Source organism: Microtus oregoni, unplaced genomic scaffold, assembly GCF_018167655.1.
Source record: "Microtus oregoni isolate MIOR12 unplaced genomic scaffold, Mior012 000016F_ref0000370, whole genome shotgun sequence".
Lineage (NCBI taxonomy): Eukaryota > Metazoa > Chordata > Mammalia > Rodentia > Cricetidae > Microtus > Microtus oregoni.
Genome location: NW_024543075.1, coordinates 2,671,002 through 2,691,053, shown reverse-complemented (window position 1 = coordinate 2,691,053; position 20,052 = coordinate 2,671,002). Strand labels below are relative to the sequence as shown.

Genomic DNA, 20,052 nt, shown 5'->3' with positions numbered 1-20,052 from the left:
TGTCTCCTATGTAAAGCGTGTGTGAGAATAGGCAGCTGTAGGCCCAGGCCCTGCAAACCTCAGGCACTTCTAATGATTAACTGCTCATTGTTGCCCTCGGAGCCACCTGCTGTGCCCTTCCTTTTCTTTCCTCTTCCAGCTTTTAAAGCTCTACTGCAGTGCCACCTCCTCCAGGAAGCCTGTCATGGTCTCCCTAGCCAGGAAGGTTTGGTTCCTTGCTCATCTGGTGGCCTGTTCCCTGGCCCACTTCCCTGGCTGCTTAAACCTCATGTTCCTGGAGAGTGGGCCTGGCATTGTTTCTTATGTCTCTGTGTTTTGAGCCTGGCTCTTAGTGGTGAGACAGGGCACAGATGGGATGGTGGGCAGATGCCAGGAGACAGCTACCTCCACATCCCGGCCCCATCATGGTCCCAGCTGCCAACCAAGGTCAGCAAACTAGCACCAGGGTCTAAGCTGGCCTCCCAGCCTCTTTCCACTCTAGCTCCCAGCCGATACCATAGACATGCCCCATGCCAGTCTTTCAGGCTCAGCTCAGCCTGCTCAGGGTCCTGCTCAGGAACCTCCTTTTCCTCGTAGTGCCCTGGGCATTTAGGAGCGCCTTTGATCAATCTTACCAACTCAGCAGTATCCTATAACAAAAAGGAAACTGATTCCAGTACCTTGTGGCTGTGGGGTGACAGGAAGAGCCGCAAGACCCTGCACCAGGCTGCCGTCCTGCTAATCCAGAGGCAGGATGACGGGACCATGGAAACTATAGACAAGACATCACTTTGGGCAGGGGTCAGGTTTGGCACCATTCAAAGTCTTGAGCTGAAGAGAGGTGGGAGGAGACCCAGAAACCAAGCCCTACAATGGTTAACCAGTGGTCAGGACAGGAGGGCAGGCCCCCGGAGGTCTAAGGGGGTTCCCATGAAGTGAACGAGTGGGCCCAGGGGCTTGTCCCTTGTGATGCCGGAGAACCACTTGTCCACGTGTGGAGTGGGACAACAATGGGTGTCAGGAGGCGATGGCCCGGGGTGGATATTTGCTAAACTGTGCATCTCTGGGAGCCTGGTCTTTCAATGGAACACGCCTCTCATGTGCATTGAGTACACACATATGTGCAGGCATGTGCATGCTACCATCTAGTACCCTTCACCCCTGACTCCATGGTGCCCTCTGTCCACACGCCGGCAGCCTCCAACACTGTCCACTTAGCCCAACCTTGGAGAATAATAGGTCTTTGCCTTGTCTCTGTTGGACAGATGAGGAAAAGAGGCTCAGAGAGGTCAAGTGACTTATTCAAGGTCACCCAGCAGGTGACCTACCTCCTATCATTCGCTGTCTTCGCCCAGACCCTTCCCCAGGAACCCAAGGCTTTCTCCTCACGCCTGGTAGCAGAGCCCTGCCAGTCCCTTCTGTGACAAGCTCTGGAAGGGATTGCTGGGTGCCAGCAGAAGCCAAGATACAAACTGAATCCAGTTTAAATTCATAGATGTCATGTCCCTACAGCTCTCTTCATCTGAGTCTGGGTATGAATTGAGAACTTAACACAATGCTGGTCAGCCCCCGGCTTATGTCTATTCCCTGTGCTAGGTATTTGGATACCCACTTCTGCCTCAGAGGAGCCAGGTCCTCCCAGATCCACCATAGGTCAGGCCACAGTGCAGGATGGCCACCTCTGCTCTCAGCTGCCTACCTGGTTCTGCAGTCCCGGGGACCTAGATTTAAGAGCAACTGGGCTGGTCAGAAGTACTTTGGGCTGATGCTGGCCTAAGAGACTGAGCCAGGAGTCACCTTGGCAGGCATCACCAACCAAGCCTCCTTTGGGTGGTGTGAGCTTCTCTCTCATCAGGTTCCAGCACCCATCAGCCAGCAGATAGCAGGGATGGCATCAGTCTATGGCTTCCCTGGGGTATAAGGCTACTCAGGCAGATTCCCACTCCACATGTGGCCCACTGGGCCTCTGGGGATCCCAGGGTGGCAGAGGGTAGCAGATGGGGCTGGCAGTCTGCTGGGTGGCCCAGTGGGGGGGAGGGGAAGCCAGGCCTCCAACCACAGTGTCCAGGGAGGCGTGGCTCCACGGGCCCATTGGAGGCCGAGATCCCGAGGGTGGGGTGGCCCCACCCTGGCAGGCCGGGTGGCCGGTGGGCGGCACCCCCGCGGGCCGGGTGGTCTGTCTGCCAGAGCTTGTCCTGCCTGGAGCCTGGCCGAGCCAGCAGCAGGGGGTACAGGGACCAAGTGGCCCAGCCCCCTGGGCAGGGTGTCAGGGCCAGAGCCCAGAGGACTGAGGTTCCGGTTCCAGTCCCAGCCGGTGCGTCAGAGCTGGGTAGATCAGGCGGCAAGCAGCAACCAGGGCGCCAAGGCACCCAGAGTCTCACCCACCCCGTGCTTCTGCTGGAGCCAGGAGGGGACACCATGGGGCTCTTGGGACCCTCGGGATAGCTGCAGGGGTATAGCCTCCAGGGACACTGCAACAGGCCCAGAGCATCTCTCCAGAGAACAATGCCAGGATGGACCACCAAGGTCTCCAGAGCACAGGTGGGCACGTGGGCTACAGGAGGGCAAAGGGCTTCATCTGAGCACAGGGGACAATGTGGGCAAGTGGATGCAGGTAGCTATAGGAGCTTCGGGTAGTGGTTGGGGTTAGAACCCATTAGGTAGTTCTGTGGGCAGAGAAAGGTTCTCAGGCTCTGGTACCAAGTGAGACCAGACTTGGCCCTCAGCCCATAGAGCTGGCTGTGCAGGTTGCTGTCCCAAGGAGCAGGGATGTGGCTATGGGGGTCCGCTACTATCCTCCCAGGGCAGGGGATGAACTAAGACCAACTGGTAATGGCACTCAGGACATGGAGGGCCTGACCTGGAGATGCTGGTGCCAGGGGAGTAGCACACTGGATGCTCCTGGGGGCTTTGAAAGTTCTCTGAGAGAATATGTCCTACCAGATAGGAAAGGAGAAAAGGAAGAAGAAGGAGCAAAGAGGTAGGAAGTGAACAAGATACATGGGTGAGGAGAAGGGTCCTAGCCAGCATTAGAGGGAAGGTACGTCTCTACTGTCCCCACTTGGCTGACCTGGGCGGGGGGGGAGGGGGGGTGGTGGTGGTTGGTATTGAAAGGGAAGGATAAAGGTGATGGTGGGAAGCGGCTTGCGAGTCAGTGCGAAAAGGGTAAAAAAACAGATGGGAAGAGCTGTGGGAAGGGAGGGGCTGGTGCCCCCCTCAACCAGGATCCTCCGACATGGGTCCTGCCCCTCAATTCCTGTGGCTGCCTTGTCTCCTCACACAGACAGTGAGGAGGACACCCTGCCATGCACTGACCGTGCAGGTCTCCCAGGTCTGGGATGCGGCTCTTTTCTCAGCATATGTGGTGGGGATATTGTGAGAACCAAATATGGTTGTTCAGTTTAGCGCTAGGAGTTGGCCAAGAAATGGGCTTGGGATCAGTGCAGGACCCACTGGCATCAGCTGATGTGGTACCCAGAGGGATGCGTGAGTCTTTCTCAGCCCATGGAGACTTGCCCTTGCCTGCTTCGTGCAGCTTACAGCACTGAAGCTGGGTTCAACGTCAATGGCTTGTAAGGGATATCTTGGGCTGAAGGCTGAAACAGGTCAACCTGGGATAGACCCCTTCCTCCATGAGAACCCCAGGAATGATCCATCCCTGGGAGTTAGATAGCACCGAGAGCTCAGATGTGGCCACAGGGCCAGGCAGGGTGTTCTCGGACCAAGGAGCAGATAAAATATTGAAATTAATCAATAGGTATCCATCTCCTTGTCTGACTACTCGGGGAGCAGGAAAATTGAGGCACATGGGGCACGCAGAGCCAAGCATAGGACTATGAGTTTGGAGAGTGTCTTGGCTATGCACAGTCATCTGCCACGCATCTGTCCAGGTGGGCAGACAAGTTAGACAATGTGTAAATCTGTGACCAGATGAAGGATGAGGCATATGAGCAGCATCCATTAGGAGAGCTGTAGCCAGGCCTTCAGGGCGAGGTGGATCTGGGTACAACCAGCCAGGGAGGAAAGAGGAGGGGATGGCAATCTCAAGCCAGTGCAAGCCATCATTGCGTGTCAGAGAGTGTGCCAGTGCCTTGCTTCGTGAGCCCTGTGAGCATTCTGCCAGGGCTGTCTGCTGCTGCAAGCCACGGTCTCTCTGAGCCCAGTCCCCACTGAGAGTTTGATGATGAGTGGGCCAGCCAGAAGACACCTCTGCTCAGCAGAGCGCGGGCACCAGGGAGGTCTCATGGCTTCTGTGTAGTTGGCCCTAGACGCTGTGGCAATTCTGGTCAGTGAGATGGAGGGCACAGCGTGCAGAGCCAGTGAAGGGAGAAAGCAAGCTCAGACCAGCACAAGCCGCTGTCATGACAAGATGTAACAGATGGGAGGTCTAGGCTCTGGTGTCCACCCCTAGGCCATGGGGGTCAGGTGGCCAGAGATGTTTGAGTTAGGAGTCCTGAATGAAGAAGCTGCCAGCAATGGGCTGACCGGGAAGCACATCGTAGGAGGTAGGGTTCCCAGACCCAGGGGAAGGGAGAGGATTATCCGTGGGAAGACCAGCTTGGTTCTAAACCACACTTGAATAGAAGAACCCTAACCCAGCCTCTGAGGGAGGTGTGGGGTAGAGGGGCCTGCAGCATTCCCATTTTTCAGCCTCAAGCTCTTTAAGAAAGGCTCTGCAGAATCCAGCTGTAGACACCTTTGAGGATGTCACACCTTCAGGTTGAGGCGTTGAGTGTGCCGGTTTCTGAATGCAGACTTGGAGTCTACTTGGACGGCTTGGGTAATGTGATGGACAGGTGTGGACCACATCTGACTCACCAGGCTCTTCTGAGGGGTTTTGTGGTCTCCAGATGGGTTGCTATTTCACTTCCCTGATGTACAGCTCCAAGATTCATCCCTTCTTTGCCCTAAAGGAGAGATGGTGCCTGCCTCCCCTGAGTGTGCTCAGTTCCCAGGAAGGAGCGTGCAAGTGGCGAGATTCTAAGTGGGTAGCCCCAGCTTGTGGGGTAAGGATGGATGGATGGAGGACAGATGCAAGAACCCCCTTTACATCCATGTAAAGTCCTCAGAGGCCAGGGAGATGCAACAAGATGATTTAGGATGTACCTAGACTCAGGGACATGGGGACAGGAGTACTTGCACCTGTACTAAGGACAGGAAGATGGGAGCACCCTGAAGGTAAGCAAGCTTTGTCATTAGACACCTTCCCCTCCCCAGATCCCCCAAACCATGGTCCCTTCTAAAAAGTCTCCCAGATGTCTATGTGTTTATTTGATTCCCTGACCACTCTGCAGCACCCCCCCCCACCATGCCACCAGGGCAGAATGAGCAATGATGATACTTTGCCTTAAGTACACTATGTCAATTGCATGTCCACACTCACTGCCCCATGTGCCTGAGAGAGCATGTGCTTGCTTCTGTGGCCTTTGTTCTACACCAGAGGGTCAGGGCTGGCCTCTCAGCCCCACTAAGGTGCACTGGGGTGGTGGAGAGCTTACCATAGTTGGCACTGGTGGGCAAGGGGAATGCTTAAGAAAGAGGAGGGGAGTGGTTTGTGGGAGAAAAAAGGCATATCATTATCTTAGGAAGGTAAACACAGCTAGTGTAGGGGCAGTAGAGCTGAGAGTAGGTATTGGGGTCTTATTGAGCTGCAGCAAAGTACCAGGCCTTCAGAGACAGGGGTGGTGGCAGAGGAAGCCTTGGTCTCTCTGACTCCCCTTGCCGGAGGTAAGCCCCAGGTGCAACCTCAGCTTTCTCAGTCCTCAGCTGCAAGCAAGCAAGCAAGAAGGGAGGGAGGGAGGGAGGGAGGGAGGGAGAGAGAGAGAGAGAGGGAAGGAAGGAAGGAAGGAAGGAAGGAAGGAAGGAAGGAAGGAAAGAAAGAAAGAAAGAAAGCGGGCAGAACTGAAGAGATGCTGGCTGGGTGGGGTTTAGACTCAGCAATCATACAAGATATGTGTGTGGGGGGGGGGGGTGCACAGGCAGAGGAAGAAGCCAGGAAGACTCCCTCCTGGGGAGCAAAATCCCGTGCAAGGGTCTGACGGGCCTGACATGCAGGGATGGCCTTCTCTAAGACGTCTTGGCACTAAACTCCAGACAGAGGCCCTCTGGGAAGACTGCAGGTTTGAGGGTCCTGGGTGGAGGCAAATAGATGTCTTCTAATGCAATGTACTGCCCTTGAGAAAAGACAGAATCATGGGGGGAGTATGGCCTGTGAAAACAGCACAGAGGCACAAGGCCTTAGCTGTCACGGGGGAAAGTGGGTAGTTCTAGGTCAGTTGGTGGAGATAGTTGCCCATGAGTCCTACCCGCCTCAAAATCTTTTTCATTCAAAGGGTACCAAGAGCCGGGCAGTGGTGGCGCATGCCTTTAATCCCAGCACTCGGGAGGCAGAGGCAGGCGGATCTCTGTGAGTTCGAGACCAGCCTGGTCTACAGAGCTAGTTCCAGGACAGGCTCCAAAGCCACAGAGAAACCCTGTCTCGAAAAAAAAAAAAAAAAAAAAAACCAAAGGGTACCAAGAGTGGTGGCCACCTGGCCCACCTTGGGCGGACAGCGCCTCCATCTGGTAGGAAAGAGAGAACTGGAGTACACAGCCTCCTCGGAGGCCCTCTGCAGGATGTCTAAATCCTAGGACCCCAGGCTGGCCCCCGTGTGTGTGAGGTGGGGTGGATGAGTTCCTTCATTACTCCCTTCCTTCCAGAACTGGGGTTCCACCTAACCCCTATCCTTGTTCCCCTGAGATGTGCATCCGTAGGCTTCCCCCAATTTGCCTCCCCAATGCCCTCCCACATGCTTGTTTGTGCCGTTCTTTTCCTGAGGGCAGGAGACAGGTATGCCCATCCTGATTTTGCAACTTCCTCTATGTGACACCCCCATTCCAGGGTCCTCATGATGAGCTGTCCCAATGACAGCAACTAACTCCCCACTTATAATGTCTCCCCCTCATCTGCCGTTTCCTCTCAAGGCAGTCGAAGCTTCCTGGCTCTGAGCATCTCCACTCTCAGCCCAGAACCTTTTGTGATTCCCATAGCCCCAGCCAACCAATCTGCACTTTTTAATCTTCCCAAGGCCCGCCCCTAGGCTTGGCCACCATGAACCTTCAGAACTGTTGCTTGTACGGATACCACTAACCACGTCCCAAGAACGTGGGCTGCTTGTGTGTTCTGAGGGTAGGGCAAACCAAGTACTCTCACAGAATAGAGGGCTTGAATCTTTAAAGTGGGAAGTACTGATCCCAGAGGCAAGCTTGGCTGTCCAGATTACCTGTGACCAAGGGCAGCAGCCTGGGAATACGAGCCACTGGGGCTGAGCCTCTGGTATTAACCTGGGTGTTTTTCTCACAGTGGATAGAATATAGACCTGGGCAGTGCCCTGGGCTGGAAAGACCTGGGGACCAGGTATGGAAACCCAGCCTTCCCTGTGCCATCTACCCCATCTCCCCACCTCTGGCCTACTCAGGCTGCTTCTGTGGGGCTCCTTAAAAATCTCCACCCTGGGGAGGCATTTCCTACAGCCATGACCTAGTACTGACTGTCTCCAGGGACCCTTTCATCTCGTGCTGCAAATCCAGGCCCCATTCGTTGTCCCTCCCAACTGAGGCCCAGGTCTTGCTGTACATGTCATGGATACTGGGCTGTTCTGAAAGCCACTTCCTGTCCCCCCATTCCCAGCTTGGCCCAGGCTTGGTTTCTCCCTCCCACTTCCTTCTGTCCTGCATCTCATCCCCCCCCCCATCCTTCCCCACTAGCTCCCCAAATAGAACCAGGACTTCCTGGGTGTGGGATCAACTCACACCTCAAGGGCCACCCTGTGGGTCACAGAGTCCCTCTGGGGCCCACAGGCTTCTTTGTGTCGCTCTCCTTCTCTTTGGCCTAAAGGTCCACTTCTCTGTTACAGCGGTGGGCAAGACCATGCCCCTCCCTTCAACCAAGTAATTACAGTGCTTTTCTGAGCGGTGGTGACATGGTCTTGCCCAGTGAAATAACCCCTGGGTACATTGACTGACAAAAAGAAAATAACCCCACCACGTCCACGCTCTGCTAAAAGATGATGAGGGGAGGGGGGACTGGATCGGAGCCAGGTGTCCAGAGGTAGGGACCAGGCTCCTGGGGGAGAGAATTTATCCTCTCCCGCCTGTGCCACCTAGCACTCCCCTACTGACCAGAGGCTCTGCACTCTCATCTGAGCGCACTCCACACACCCACCTCCTTGCTTCTTTCCAGAGTGGGTGGCAATTGAGCATTTGTACTCCCCACACCATTCTGTAGACTGTCCGCAGGGAATGGGACCCCTACCTCCAACACTCAATGTGTCCTGCTGATAGCAGCTACAGGGACTGGTGCTCAGAAGTGTGGGACGTGGGTGGTAGCCTACAGCCATCACTCACGGCTGACCCTGAGTCCCACCTTCAGAGTTCTGCACCTATCTTTGGGAGCCTGCACCAGGAGGGCTTTCCTTGCTCTGTCCCTTAGCCCAATGCTATGCTGGCTGTCACTTTCAGGTCAAGAGAACCCCTGATGGGCAGTGTTGTGACCTTGGGGAAGCTCCTCCCTGAGGGCAAGAGACCCTGGTGGTCTTAGAGAATCAAATCAACCCCTCTTGGTGGCTACCCCCAATCCTCTAGCTACTTACAGTCCTCTGGTACCCAGGAGACAGTGGTGGGAGGGGCCCCTGTAATCTGAAGGTCACCTGGGATAGCCTTGCATGATCCCACTCCTCAGTTTCCTCTAGTGTCCCCCTGAAGGGTGTAGGAACAGTACAGATTCAGAGCTCAAGCTGGCTGCAAGGGGCAGTCACATGGGCAGCCTGCAGGGGGCAGAATTGCAACAGGGACTGAAGCCTGTCAACCTTTTGAAAGTATCCTTGGGAGGACAAAGAGGGTGGGTAGCTGGGAAGGCTAGATCCAGGATGGGTTCTGCTGGGCTCTCAGCAGGGTTTAGGCAGCAGGAGAGGGGGCAGGGGTGCAGAGGATGAAGAGGAACGAGGTACTGTGTAGGGGTGCAAAAGACGGGAGCAACTGCCTTGAGTTAAAGAGCCCCATTCAGAGTGGGAGCTGGTGGGGGTCTGTACACCCTAGTGCACCTGGGTGGGGCTCCAGCCCAGGCTGAGCTCCAACCCCAGCCCCAGCCTGTGGTAAGCCCTGTAACAGTGCGGGCAGGATGTGGGGGGACAGGGCCCCATTCCTCAGCCCCTAGGCTGAGCCCTGGGCCCCCCGAGCCAGAACAGACTCAGGAAATGGCCTGATTGCGTTTGTACGGGAACGCCAAATCCCTTGCAGCTGCGCGGGGCCAGGGCCACGGGCGGGGCGGCCATCGCCAGAGTCTTGACAGCTCCGAAGAACGTGCCAAGGGGTCTGGGCCGCTGGCCGGGGGGCGCCTTTCCCAGGCCAGAGGCCCCCACCCCACCCCACCCCAGGAGAGCCACCCCCTTCCAGTTCCCAGAACGGAGCCCAGCTGTGGAATAGCGACGGGGTGAGGTCATGGGGAGGGGGCGCATTACTCATTGCTTGAGGCAGGCGGGAGGAAAGAGGCAGGGGAAAGGGGCCCCAGGCCTGCTCAGCCTCAGAGCAGGGTCAGGAGCTGGGACAAGCTTTTCTCCAGCAAGGGGCTGGAGGGGTGATGCTGGTAGACCCCTATCCTGCACCCCACTGTCACCAAGACTTTGTCCAGGGAGGGCTAAGTTAGGGTAACTTTGGAGGGGGTGGGTCCCACAAAGGATGTTCCCAGAAAATACACATTGGCCTCCTGCCAGCCCCAGGCTCAGGCCGGCACCACGTTGTCGGGGTGATGGTTAGGAAAACAGTAAATAGTGAGGCAGGGGCGGCCCCCTGAGAGCTTGGGAGGGAATAGGACCTGCTGTTTGTGATCCCCTGTTCCCTACCCTTGCCTGCACATGTTGGAGGGTGACCCTGTGTACTCATGTGTGAGCACGTGCGTGGGAGGGCCTGTGTGTGAGTGCCTATGTGGCCACATGAAATGTCTGTGTATCCTGTACCCTGCTCAGGAAAGAGCTCTGTTTGGTCCCTATACTTGCTGCAAGCCAAGCCCCCATAGCCCCTTTCCTTGGGCTTTGTGTGTTGGTGACAAGCTATGGTAGCTTGGATTCTCTGCTCCAAGAGTGAAGGACCCTGAGGGGTCCTGCCCACAACTGTGCTTGCAAGGAGGCTACACCTGGGAGAACAGGAGAGGCTCTGGTCCGGTTCAGAGTGAGACCCCCGATTCAAGATATCCATACTCGGAGCTGAGCTAAGTGAGTCCTGCACCCCCGTCTCAGTCTTACACAGTCACCCAAGTGTTTGAGTGCTTTCACACACATGAGAACTTTGTATACCGACCCTGCACATACACAGATTCAGAAAACAAGGACAAAGCCACCCAGGGGGTATCTCTTTATGGTCTGCCTCAGAAAGCAGGCAGAGTAGCAAGCCCTCTTTTTCCCATACACTGTACCCTGACATTTTGGGGGGGTCTGCTGGTAAACGTGTGTGCAAGGAGCAATCCACAGCCCCCAGAGCCCAGAGTTGTACTTCACCGGGTGGAGAGGGGCCAAAAGGGGCCCCCACATTGGCTGAGGCCACGGAGAGAACCAGGAGGCCCTCGGCATCTGCCTGTGATGGAAGCCAGGTGTAGGGAATTAAGGGGCTTTCTCAGGCTGGAAGTTGAAGGCCCTTCTGAGGCTGAGGCAGGCAGCTCGGCTTGGGGTGCAAGGTAGGGGCCGTCAGGCAGCTTGCATGGCTGAAGTCCCATGTGGCTGGCGGGCGGGAGGTGGTGGGGGGGATGAGGGAGGAGTGAACCTCATCCTGGAGCCTGTGGAGAGGCCTGGCTTTTGTCTGAGAGGCTTAGGGGAGACCTGGAGAGATTAGATCATGTGCTGGCAGGGCTTCCTGGCCAGGGGACTGAGGCCCAGAGGGGAGCGGGCTGTGGGGTCATTTGGCGGACACTGCCCGGGAAGCACAGAGACCCCAGAAGGGAGACTCGACTCTGAACAGCTCAGGCACCTTGGTCCTGGGGCAGTGGGAACTGTAAAACAGAGGACCTGACCCCTCTCAACTCCAGACAAGTTGGAGGGGCTGTTGGGGGGAACAGTGGCCAAGGCCTGCAGTATCTACTAGACACCAGCAACACAGGTTTGCTGTATAGGGTCTCCAGACCCCCTGGGCCCAGACCAGCCTGATTCCTCTGACTGTGCCTGGCTTAGAGAAAGGAATTCTAAGGAGCCTGAGTCAGCACACTCTGAGGGCTGCAGATATTGCTTGCCTCAGTTTCCCCACCTTTGACATAACCCAGAGAGACCTCTGTGGGGAGGACCCTGAGTTGAGGTTGGGGTGCTCTAAGGTACCCAAGTGCAAAGTAGAGAGAGAAAGGAGCTGGGTGGATGCAAAGAGAGCCTGAGCCTGACCTAGTGACTTCTAGATGCAATCTCACACTTGGTCCTTGTATGGTGGCTACTGTCTCCCAACATGCCATTTTTTTGAAGACAGGAAGGAAGGTTCCAGGTGGAGATTGTAGGGGTAGCTATCTGACTGGTGCCATGTCTAAGACTCTCTGAACTCATTGTCACCTTTCCCAAAGTCCTTCTTGGTCCCCACGTTGAACAAGGTGACTATGTTCTAACATAGGAAGCAGTCAGCATGACAGGACAGTTGGTCACAAGCCCCAACATCGGGTTGCCTGAAACCTATGTGGACACCGATGTCTCCTCTCTTGGCAGAGGCTCACCTGTGTGTACAGAGCCCTGGGATTACCCCCCCCCCCCCCTTGGGCAAAGGCACTTTCACAACTGCTTTGCACAGCCTTCATCTTAGAGTAAACTGAGGCCTGCAGACGGGTCCAGGGATTTACCCTTGCCTGCCAACAGCAGGGTTTGTCCATTCCCCTCACCATGCCACTCATCGCAAGACTGTCTCAGTCGTGTGGCATGACTGTCTCTCTGGGTCTGCTCCTCCAGGCTCACAGCTCAGTGGAAAGAAGAAGACCAAGAAGAGGCTGCCCGTGAACAGCGCCAAAGGGAACGAGAGAAGCAGCTGCAGGACCAGGACAAAGATGAAGAGGAAGGCGATCGTTCCCTGGAGCAGACAGGGCAGCAGACACTGTAGGTTGCTGGGTCCTGGACCCCTATTTACTGCCACACAGGACCTGGGAAGAAGCACATACTGGGGGATCAGGCCTTGGACTTAGAGCCACAGTGTAGGAATTAGAGGAAGGGACCAGCTCCTGAGACAAAGGTCATTGCAGTCTCCAGTAAACACCATCTGTGGGATGCTGACTAGCCAGAGGGTCCATAAAGTTATGTGAGGCCCTCCCCTTCCAACCAGCCTCCAGGGGCCCTGACTCAGGCTCTGGACACCCTGTACATCTCCAGCCCTGGCTTGGACTGGTGCTGACCCCAGCCATGAGGCCCTGGCCCCCAAGCCCCCCGCCCAAACTCCTGGCTGCCAGTGACTCACGGAGGCCACGTCCAAGTTGGCGGCTACGGGCCGGCTCGTTTCCTCCTCGGGCCCAGGAGGCCTCCGCGGCTGGGCTGGGCTGTTTTTCCAATAACTCTCCCCTTCCTCCTGGCCCTGTTTTGTTCCATTTTCTCGAAGTCAGCAGCTTTGGGCGGGGTGGGGTGCTGCAGGGGTCATGGCCTCTCAGTCAGGTCTTTAGTTACTGGGTCCTTGCAAGCCCCCAACCCTTTCTTGCCCAGTAGCTCACCCTGATCCTTGAAAAAGGCTGTGAGAACCACCCTGAGAACCACAGCAGCCTCAAGGAGCCCTAGATAGACGGGGGGGGGGGGGGGGGGGGGAAGGCACACCCTCTCTCCTGCAGTCCTAGACTGAAGAAGGAAACAGAGCTCTCTTTTTGGGGAGCTCTAGATTGTTGAAGAAACACAGTCCTGCCCTCAGGGAACCCTAGACTGTTGAAGAAGGCATTGCCTAGTCCTTGGGGAGCCCTAGCTTGGAAGAAGAGGCAAAGCTATGTATATTCTTAAAGAGACCTAGATTGGTGGGGGAGTGATATCTCTGCTTTCAGGAAACCCTAAACTAATATGAGCAGTAAAGCCTGGCCTTAAAAGAGCCCTAGACTGACGGGGGAGGGATAGCCCTGCTCTCAGAGAACCTTCTACTGAAGGAGGAGGCATAACTCTGTTCTGGAGGAGTCATGGATTAATGAGGTAGGAAGAGTCTGTCTCTCAAGGAGCGCTAGACTGATGGTAGAGGCATAGTCCTACTCTCTGGGATGTCATAGACTGAAGGAGGAGGCACATCTCTCCTCTCAAAGAATCCTAGACTAATGAGGAAAACAAAGTCTGGCCCTTAAGGAACATTAGACTGATGGTGGAGCCATAGTTCTGTCCTCAGGAAGCCCTAGACTAATGGTGGAGCCATAGTTCTGTCATCATGGAACCCTAGACTGATGGTGGAGGCATAGCTCTGTCCTTGGGAAGCCCTAGACTGATGGTGGAGGCATAGCTCTGTCCTTGGGAAGCCCTAGACTGATGGTGGAGGCATAGCTCTGTCCTTGGGAAGCCCTAGACTGATGGTGGAGCATAGCTCTGTCATCATGGAACCCTAGACTGATGGTGGAGCCATAGCTCTGTCCTTGGGAAGCCCTAGACTGATGGTAGAGCATAGCTCTGCCATCATGGAACCCGAGACTGATGGTGGAGCCATAGCTCTGTCGTCATGGAACCCTAGACTAATGGTGGAGCCATAGCTTTGCCCTCAGGGAGCCCTAGACGGACAGGAAAAGCACAACTCTGCTTTTGGAAAGCTGTAGGCTGCTAGAGAAGGCACAGCTCTACCCTGGGTGATTCTCTGACCTCAAACAGACAGAATGTAGCCATGGAGAGCCATCTCTGAAGCACATGGTGGCTCACTCTGGGAGTCCGGGTCTAAGGAAAGAGACAAGGAAAGGAGCATAGGCTGTGACGTCTTTTCCTAACCCTCTTTTCCTCTGTTCTTTCAGCCTCAGGATAAAGTCCTCTGAACTGGATGAAGATGAGGGTTTCGGTGACTGGTCCCAAAAAATAGAGCAGCGGCAGCAAACCTGGGGGAACGAGGGGACTGCAGAGGGTAGTGAACCCTCTCAAAGTGAGAGTCCAGAGGAAAAGCAGGCAGAGGACAGGCAAGTGTGGACCAGGCTGGGCAGGGCACTGGCTCTTTCTGAACCCAGCCTGGGCCTAGACAATTCCTTTCTGTCTGCTCTTCCCCAAAAGACCCCCAAAATGCTCAGAGGTTGTGAAGCGGGTAGGGAGATGGGAAAAAAGGAGATAGATGGCAGGGTGGCCAGTGAGGGGGCTACAGGGAGAGAGCAATGAAGATATTGCATTCCTGGGTTCCCCAGGGCTAGGGGCCCCATCCTGACCAGCTGCAGCCAACAGGGGTGGGGGGCTGCCACATCAGCACACAGCTGCGGCCCACTTACGTAATGTAGGCGCTGCAGCCCACGCCCGCCCGCCCTCCCCAGGCTGGCTGAGCTCCATTCCCACGAAGGGGAGCAGGTACTTCCAGATGTGCGCCTGTGAGGCGGCCCAGGGGACACGCTTTCCAGATGTGTGGACGTGTGTGCTTGTCTAAATCAGGACAAATGGGGGGCCAAAGCCCCCTTGGGTCCGGAGATGAAGGATTGCTGATGGCGTCTCACCTTGCCTTCCCCCCCAGATCAGGGCCAGGTGTGAAGATAAGTCTGCCTCTCCCACCAGGCCTGGGTAGTGAGGGTCTCTGGCCCTGCTAAGGAGCTCCAAAATTGGAGGCCAGAGCCCCCATTGCCTTGAGTGGGCCAAAGCCAAAGGCTGAGCTGTCTTTGCTCAGTGATTCAGCCCCATCTGGCCCCTCAGAGGCCCCTGGGCCAGCAAGAACTCAGCTCAGCTCTTTCTTGTTCTCATTTAATGAACTTCAGTTTCAATCACCCTCTGCATTCCAAAACCCCTGTTTTTCTGGGGCCCTGGTTCTGAGTCTGTCCACTGCCAGCTATCCTGGGTCTGCCCATTGCCAGCCTCAATTTCCCCCTGTGTGCCTATGTGTTTTGTGTGTATTCTGGGTTTCTAGGCAGGCAGCTACAGCCCTGCCCTCAGCTCACTCCCTTCTCGGCTCAACAGCAGGGGGCACTTTCGATCTTCAGGCAGAGCTCTGGCCTTGCAGCCTCCACCCTACCCTCAAACCCGCCTAGCTGCCTGGTCCGCGCCAGCTCTTGAATGGCCCCTCTGTGTGGCTGCTGCTGGCTCCAACCCCAGCCCACCTTGGGCGGTGGGTTTGGGTTTTGGCTGGCACGTACACCAAGGGGCCTGACATCATGGAAAATACAAGAATTTACTATCTTCTCCTCTAGGTTCAGAGCCACTCGAATGCAGAGTCACGCCCGGCTGCCCGTTGGCTAGCTGCCCCTCTCCAAGGCCCCTCACCTCAGTAATGCAGTCCCTTCCCTAGCTTCTTCCACCCGCTAATCCAGCACCCCCAAACACTCTGGGTCTGGGCCCCCAGTGGCCATTCCTCAATGCTGTGTTCTGCTGATCTATTTGCCCATATATGGGCAAGGCAAAAGCCCCCAGAAAGTGGACTTATCCAGATAGAGGGCTGCAGGACGTGTCCAGCTTCAGCAATTGGGCAGCCCTATTCAGTGAGTGAGCAGTAGCTAATGTCTTCAAGGGAGCCTTCTAGGGCTTCTCGGCACAGAGGCCCTAGGACAGTGCTGGCTTTGAACAAAGCCCTACATATCCTTCTATAAAAGTGCCTTGGCTAGACCTGTGAGATGTTCCGTGGTTAAAGGTGCTTGCCACTGAGCCTAGCATCCTGAGGAAGAGACCCAGGACCCACATGGAGGAAGGAGAGCCGACTCCCCCAAGTTGTCCTCTGAAACACCCCTATCTCTTTAAATAAACCCTAATGTTTTTTTATCACTGGGGTCTTAAGAGCCTTGTGGACCAACTCAATTGGACTGCTCCCGTTTTACAGATGACACACCTAAGGCTTGGAACTGGAAGTTGCCTAGAACCAAGTAACAAATGGTCTCCTACAACTAAGTTTGCCTCTCTTTTCTTCCACAGTTCTCACCAAACCAACGTTCACCTAGAGAAGTTGTGCCTGAACCAGGGGGAGCATAATCCAGAGGATGCTGTTGGGAATTCTGGGGAGACAGAAGAGGTAAGAGGTGAGGGCTCCCTGAGGGGCTAGGTCTGTGATACTGCAGGGGTGCTGTGGTCTCCTAGATTGACCTATAGGAGACGTCACTCCCTGATGCTGTCCTTGAGTCCTTCCAGAACACTTTCTTGGAGGGTGGAGAAGCTGGTGACCCTCTGGGCAAGTTCCTCTCTGATGACCAAGAGATTCTTCCCAGCAGCTGGAGATTCCAGAGCTGTAGCGTGTCAGGGCCAGACTAGGCCTGAGGCCCTGGAGGCCTCAGACAGGCTCTGGGTGGGGTAGGAGGGCACAGGGAGAGGTCATCTAAGCTGCCTATGTTTTTTGTCCCTAGCACCTGACAAGTCATCAGGCCAGGACTCCCAGCCCTTTGGCTTTGGAAGAGACTGTGAAACTGAGTTCACCTCCCCTAAGCCCCACCACCAAAGTAGGTGAAGCCTGAGTATCCCCTTTCTCCCTGCTTGTGTCCACTGTTCATGTTCTCTTCATCCATCCCCTGCTGTACTGGTAAACCCCTGTGATAGGGAAGTGGGGCTGGGTCAGTGGGGAGACTCACTGAGAGATGGAACTTGGGCCTCGTGTGTCTCTCCATGACCACACTCTGCACCCTCCACAGCTGGCAGATAGGACGGAGTCCCTGAATCGCTCCATACAGAAGAGGTGTGTCTCCCTTCTTTCTGGCATTCTCAAAGACACGGTGGGATAGCAGCTGTGGACTGAGATCGGGGGATGTGGTATCCTGGGAGGGGCTTTATTTGGGTAGGCTGGGAGGACACTGGAAAGGAACATAAGACTTATCCTTTCTTCTACCCCCAGCAACAGTGTGAAGAAGTCCCAGCCAACCTTGCCCATTTCCACAATTGATGAACGCTTGCAGCAGTATACCCAGGCCACTGAGGTAAAGTATACTCAGTTCTCCGAGGCCAAGTCTCCTCTTTAATAGCCATTATCAGCCATCCACCTAAGCTCTCTTCATCCCATCATACCCCTCTCTACTATACAGTGTCCTTCCCTTAACTCTCATTGCTCTTCCATCTACTCTAGGTCTCTCACATCACAGTAGGAATGCCTCTGTCCTGTCACACACCCACTCCACCAGTGCCCCTCCCACCATACAACACACCCTCATGCAGCCAATTCTCCCTCAGTCTAACAAAGCCCATGTACCTCAACAACATCCCTCCATCAGCCCTGTTCTTCATGTGATACCCCTTCACCTAGCCAGCACCTCCCATCACACCAAAAAATCTTCTCCATCTAACCCATAAACTCCATCCAAACAATGCTCTTCCAGCCCCCAAATGTGTAGCATGAAGCAGAACCCATATGACCTTGTGTCTCCCATGTTCTTCAGAAGTAAGGGTAGCTCATGGGGTACCAAATGAAGGCTAGCACATCTGTCCACAATCCCTACCTCCAGCAAACACAAAGATGAGGAAAGGCTGCTGGTGCCTACCATGGTGACTGTCTTGGGGCTCTGTCTCCTCTGTAGTCTGCTGGTCGAACTCCCAAGCTGTCCCGACAGCCCTCCATAGAGCTGCCCAGCATGGCTGTGGCCAGTACCAAGAATCGTTGGGAGACAGGAGAGGTACAGACTCAGTCAGCTTCCAAGACACCCTCCTGCCAGGTAGGATTCCTCTCCAGGCAGACCAAACTGGGGGGGGGGGGGGGGCAGAGCATGGGAAACTGGCCATCGTGAGGGTGGGTGGGTGGTTCCCTTTGGAAAAGCAAACCTGGGGTAGCCAAGGTGAACTGTGGATGTGAGGCTTCAGGACTCAAGGAAAAATCCATGTTGCCCTAATAAACAGGCAGTAGGACTCTCTTTTGATGTGAGGCGGGCAGGTTCTTGACCTTTCAGTCAGCTAATGTCAGGCAGAAGAAAAGGCCCCTTGGCCCGTAACTGTCCTATGACAGACCCTGCCCTGTGTCCATCCCCAGGATATTGTAGCTGGAGACATGAGCAAGAAAAGCCTGTGGGAGCAGAAAGGAGGCTCAAAGACCTCATCCACCATCAAGGTTAGTAAGCCAAGATGGCAGCGGCTACATCCCATCCTCAAAGACTTTCTGGAGACAGCAGCATCCCCCTTCTATAGCTATCTCCTTGACGCTTAGTCTCACCTAACAGAGCACCCCATCTGGAAAGAGGTACAAGTTCGTGGCCACTGGACATGGGAAGTATGAGAAAGTGCTTGTGGATGACAGCCCAGCGCCATAGATCATGTATGTATCTTGGTGAGTCAAAGGACCAAAGCATGACAAAATGGGTCCCCCGGGGAGCATACTGGCATAGATGGGCCGTATCTTAGGTCTTGAGGGCTGAAGACCTGGCCTTAGAGTTGTTGTGTTTTCTGTCTGGCTACCAGCTGTCTTCCTGGCTCTCTGAAGCCTGGAACACTCTCCCCTCAAGCAGGATCAGGTTGGCCCAGTACTGTTCATAGTACTGTTGAGTACTCCTATGAGACTCAAACTCTATTTAGGAACTCCTACCATATCCAGTGAGACTCATGATATGTGAGTCGGCCCTGGAGAAACTGAGTGTGGCACAGCATCCAAAAGTGTGGGTTACCATACATCCAGTAAAGGAGATGGGACCTTGGCTTGTCCCCCTGCCCTGCTGAAGACCCCTAGGGACTCTGCTGCTTTCCCCATCCCATGAAAAACACAGAGGTGATACCTGTATGGGTATACATACATTTATTGGTAGCTCTGTCCACAGCCATAGTACCCATCATATTCCAAGCAGGACTTCTAGCCCAACCCCTGCTGAATCCCGTTATGGTGGCTGTGACGGAGAGCCTCTCCCGGCTCCTTTGGGTCCCTCCTCTCACAGCTGATGTTCTGTCAGAGTTGGGCAGATCTTAGGGGTGGAGTCCCTCTAGTGCCTGGCCCCTGCCTCTTTATAACCCTCTGGTTTGACCTGTCCTTACCCGACTGTTGAAACTTGGTTACGATTTGTACTAAACCCTGCCCTCAGTGTAGCCCTACCCAGTAAGCCCTTACTGACGGGAATCAGAAGAGACACACATGAGACCACAGAACATCCTTTCTCCACTGCCCAGTCCTATGTACCTCTGAATACCTCTCACCCAAACCAGCTTGCACTGGGCCTAAAGCCCTCTATGAACCCTGGTCCTGAGGTCAGGCTTCCATCATCCATAAATATTCTCCAACTTGCATTCTTCTCCACCACTCCAAACTGCCTCCAGACACATGCTCCCTGCTTCATCCACATCTCTCACTTGCCACTTCCGCTCCCACCAACTTGTCTGTGTCTATCTAATAGGTTCCTTTGAGCAGCCAGCAGCCAGCTGCCATGGCCATGGCCATGCACTATCCTGACCCATTGTGTTCACTTGTGAGGACTGAGACCCTCTCTCTGTATCCTCAGCCTCAGTCAGTCTCTGTCCACCCCAGTCCAGAGTCTGTGAGGCCACTCTGGCTACATCACTGGAGTCTCCAACCTGCTGCTGTCCGATTGAAGTTCTTGGGCTGGGAGTGTAGCTCCAGGATGGGATGCAGTGTAGGAGCAGGCCGGACAGCCTCCTGTAGTTTCCGGGCATTGAAGCGAGGTCGGCACAGAAAAGGCAAGCGACCGAGGCAGGCTGGAGGGTGTCCCCCATCTCCGGGCCCCACAGGGTGGCTTCTACGGGACTCAGTCAGTGACATACGGTACAGCACTGCGTCCCACATCCTAGAGGCCCTGGAGGCAGGGGGCTGTGGGACCATGGGGACTGGCACCTCTGGTTGCATAGACTGCACGCTCAGCTCCGGCTCTGGAAATGCAGGCTGCTCTGCGTCCTCCATCAGTTGCTTCTTCAGGCGTGTCCAACCACTAAGGCAGGGCTTGGGTGCAACTTTGGGAACAGGGCATTGGGGGAGGCCCAAGGGACCTGAGGCTGCTGGGAGGCTGGAGACATGCTTGGGCTCCATGGCAAGCCTGGCTGTAGGCAGTTCCTCTAG

General features: G+C 55.2%; 1 protein-coding gene across 3 annotated transcripts in view; it reads left to right on the top strand.

The window, feature by feature from the left end:
* Lsp1 (lymphocyte specific protein 1) overlaps positions 1–20,052 on the top strand; it is a 34,352-nt gene that overhangs the window by 12,012 nt on the left and 2,288 nt on the right. For 2 of the 3 annotated variants that reach the window (XM_041666493.1, XM_041666496.1), the window contains exons 2-10: positions 11,925–12,068; positions 13,925–14,083; positions 16,002–16,098; positions 16,427–16,519; positions 16,709–16,752; positions 16,909–16,990; positions 17,585–17,719; positions 18,031–18,108; positions 18,218–18,312. In XM_041666493.1, the coding sequence (XP_041522427.1) occupies positions 11,925–12,068; positions 13,925–14,083; positions 16,002–16,098; positions 16,427–16,519; positions 16,709–16,752; positions 16,909–16,990; positions 17,585–17,719; positions 18,031–18,108; positions 18,218–18,307 (922 nt within the window). In that variant the 3' untranslated portion in view covers positions 18,308–18,312. Of the gene's footprint in view, positions 1–11,924; positions 12,069–13,924; positions 14,084–16,001; positions 16,099–16,426; positions 16,520–16,708; positions 16,753–16,908; positions 16,991–17,584; positions 17,720–18,030; positions 18,109–18,217; positions 18,325–20,052 lie in introns of all 3 variants that reach the window. The other variant, XM_041666495.1, reaches the window with a different exon arrangement.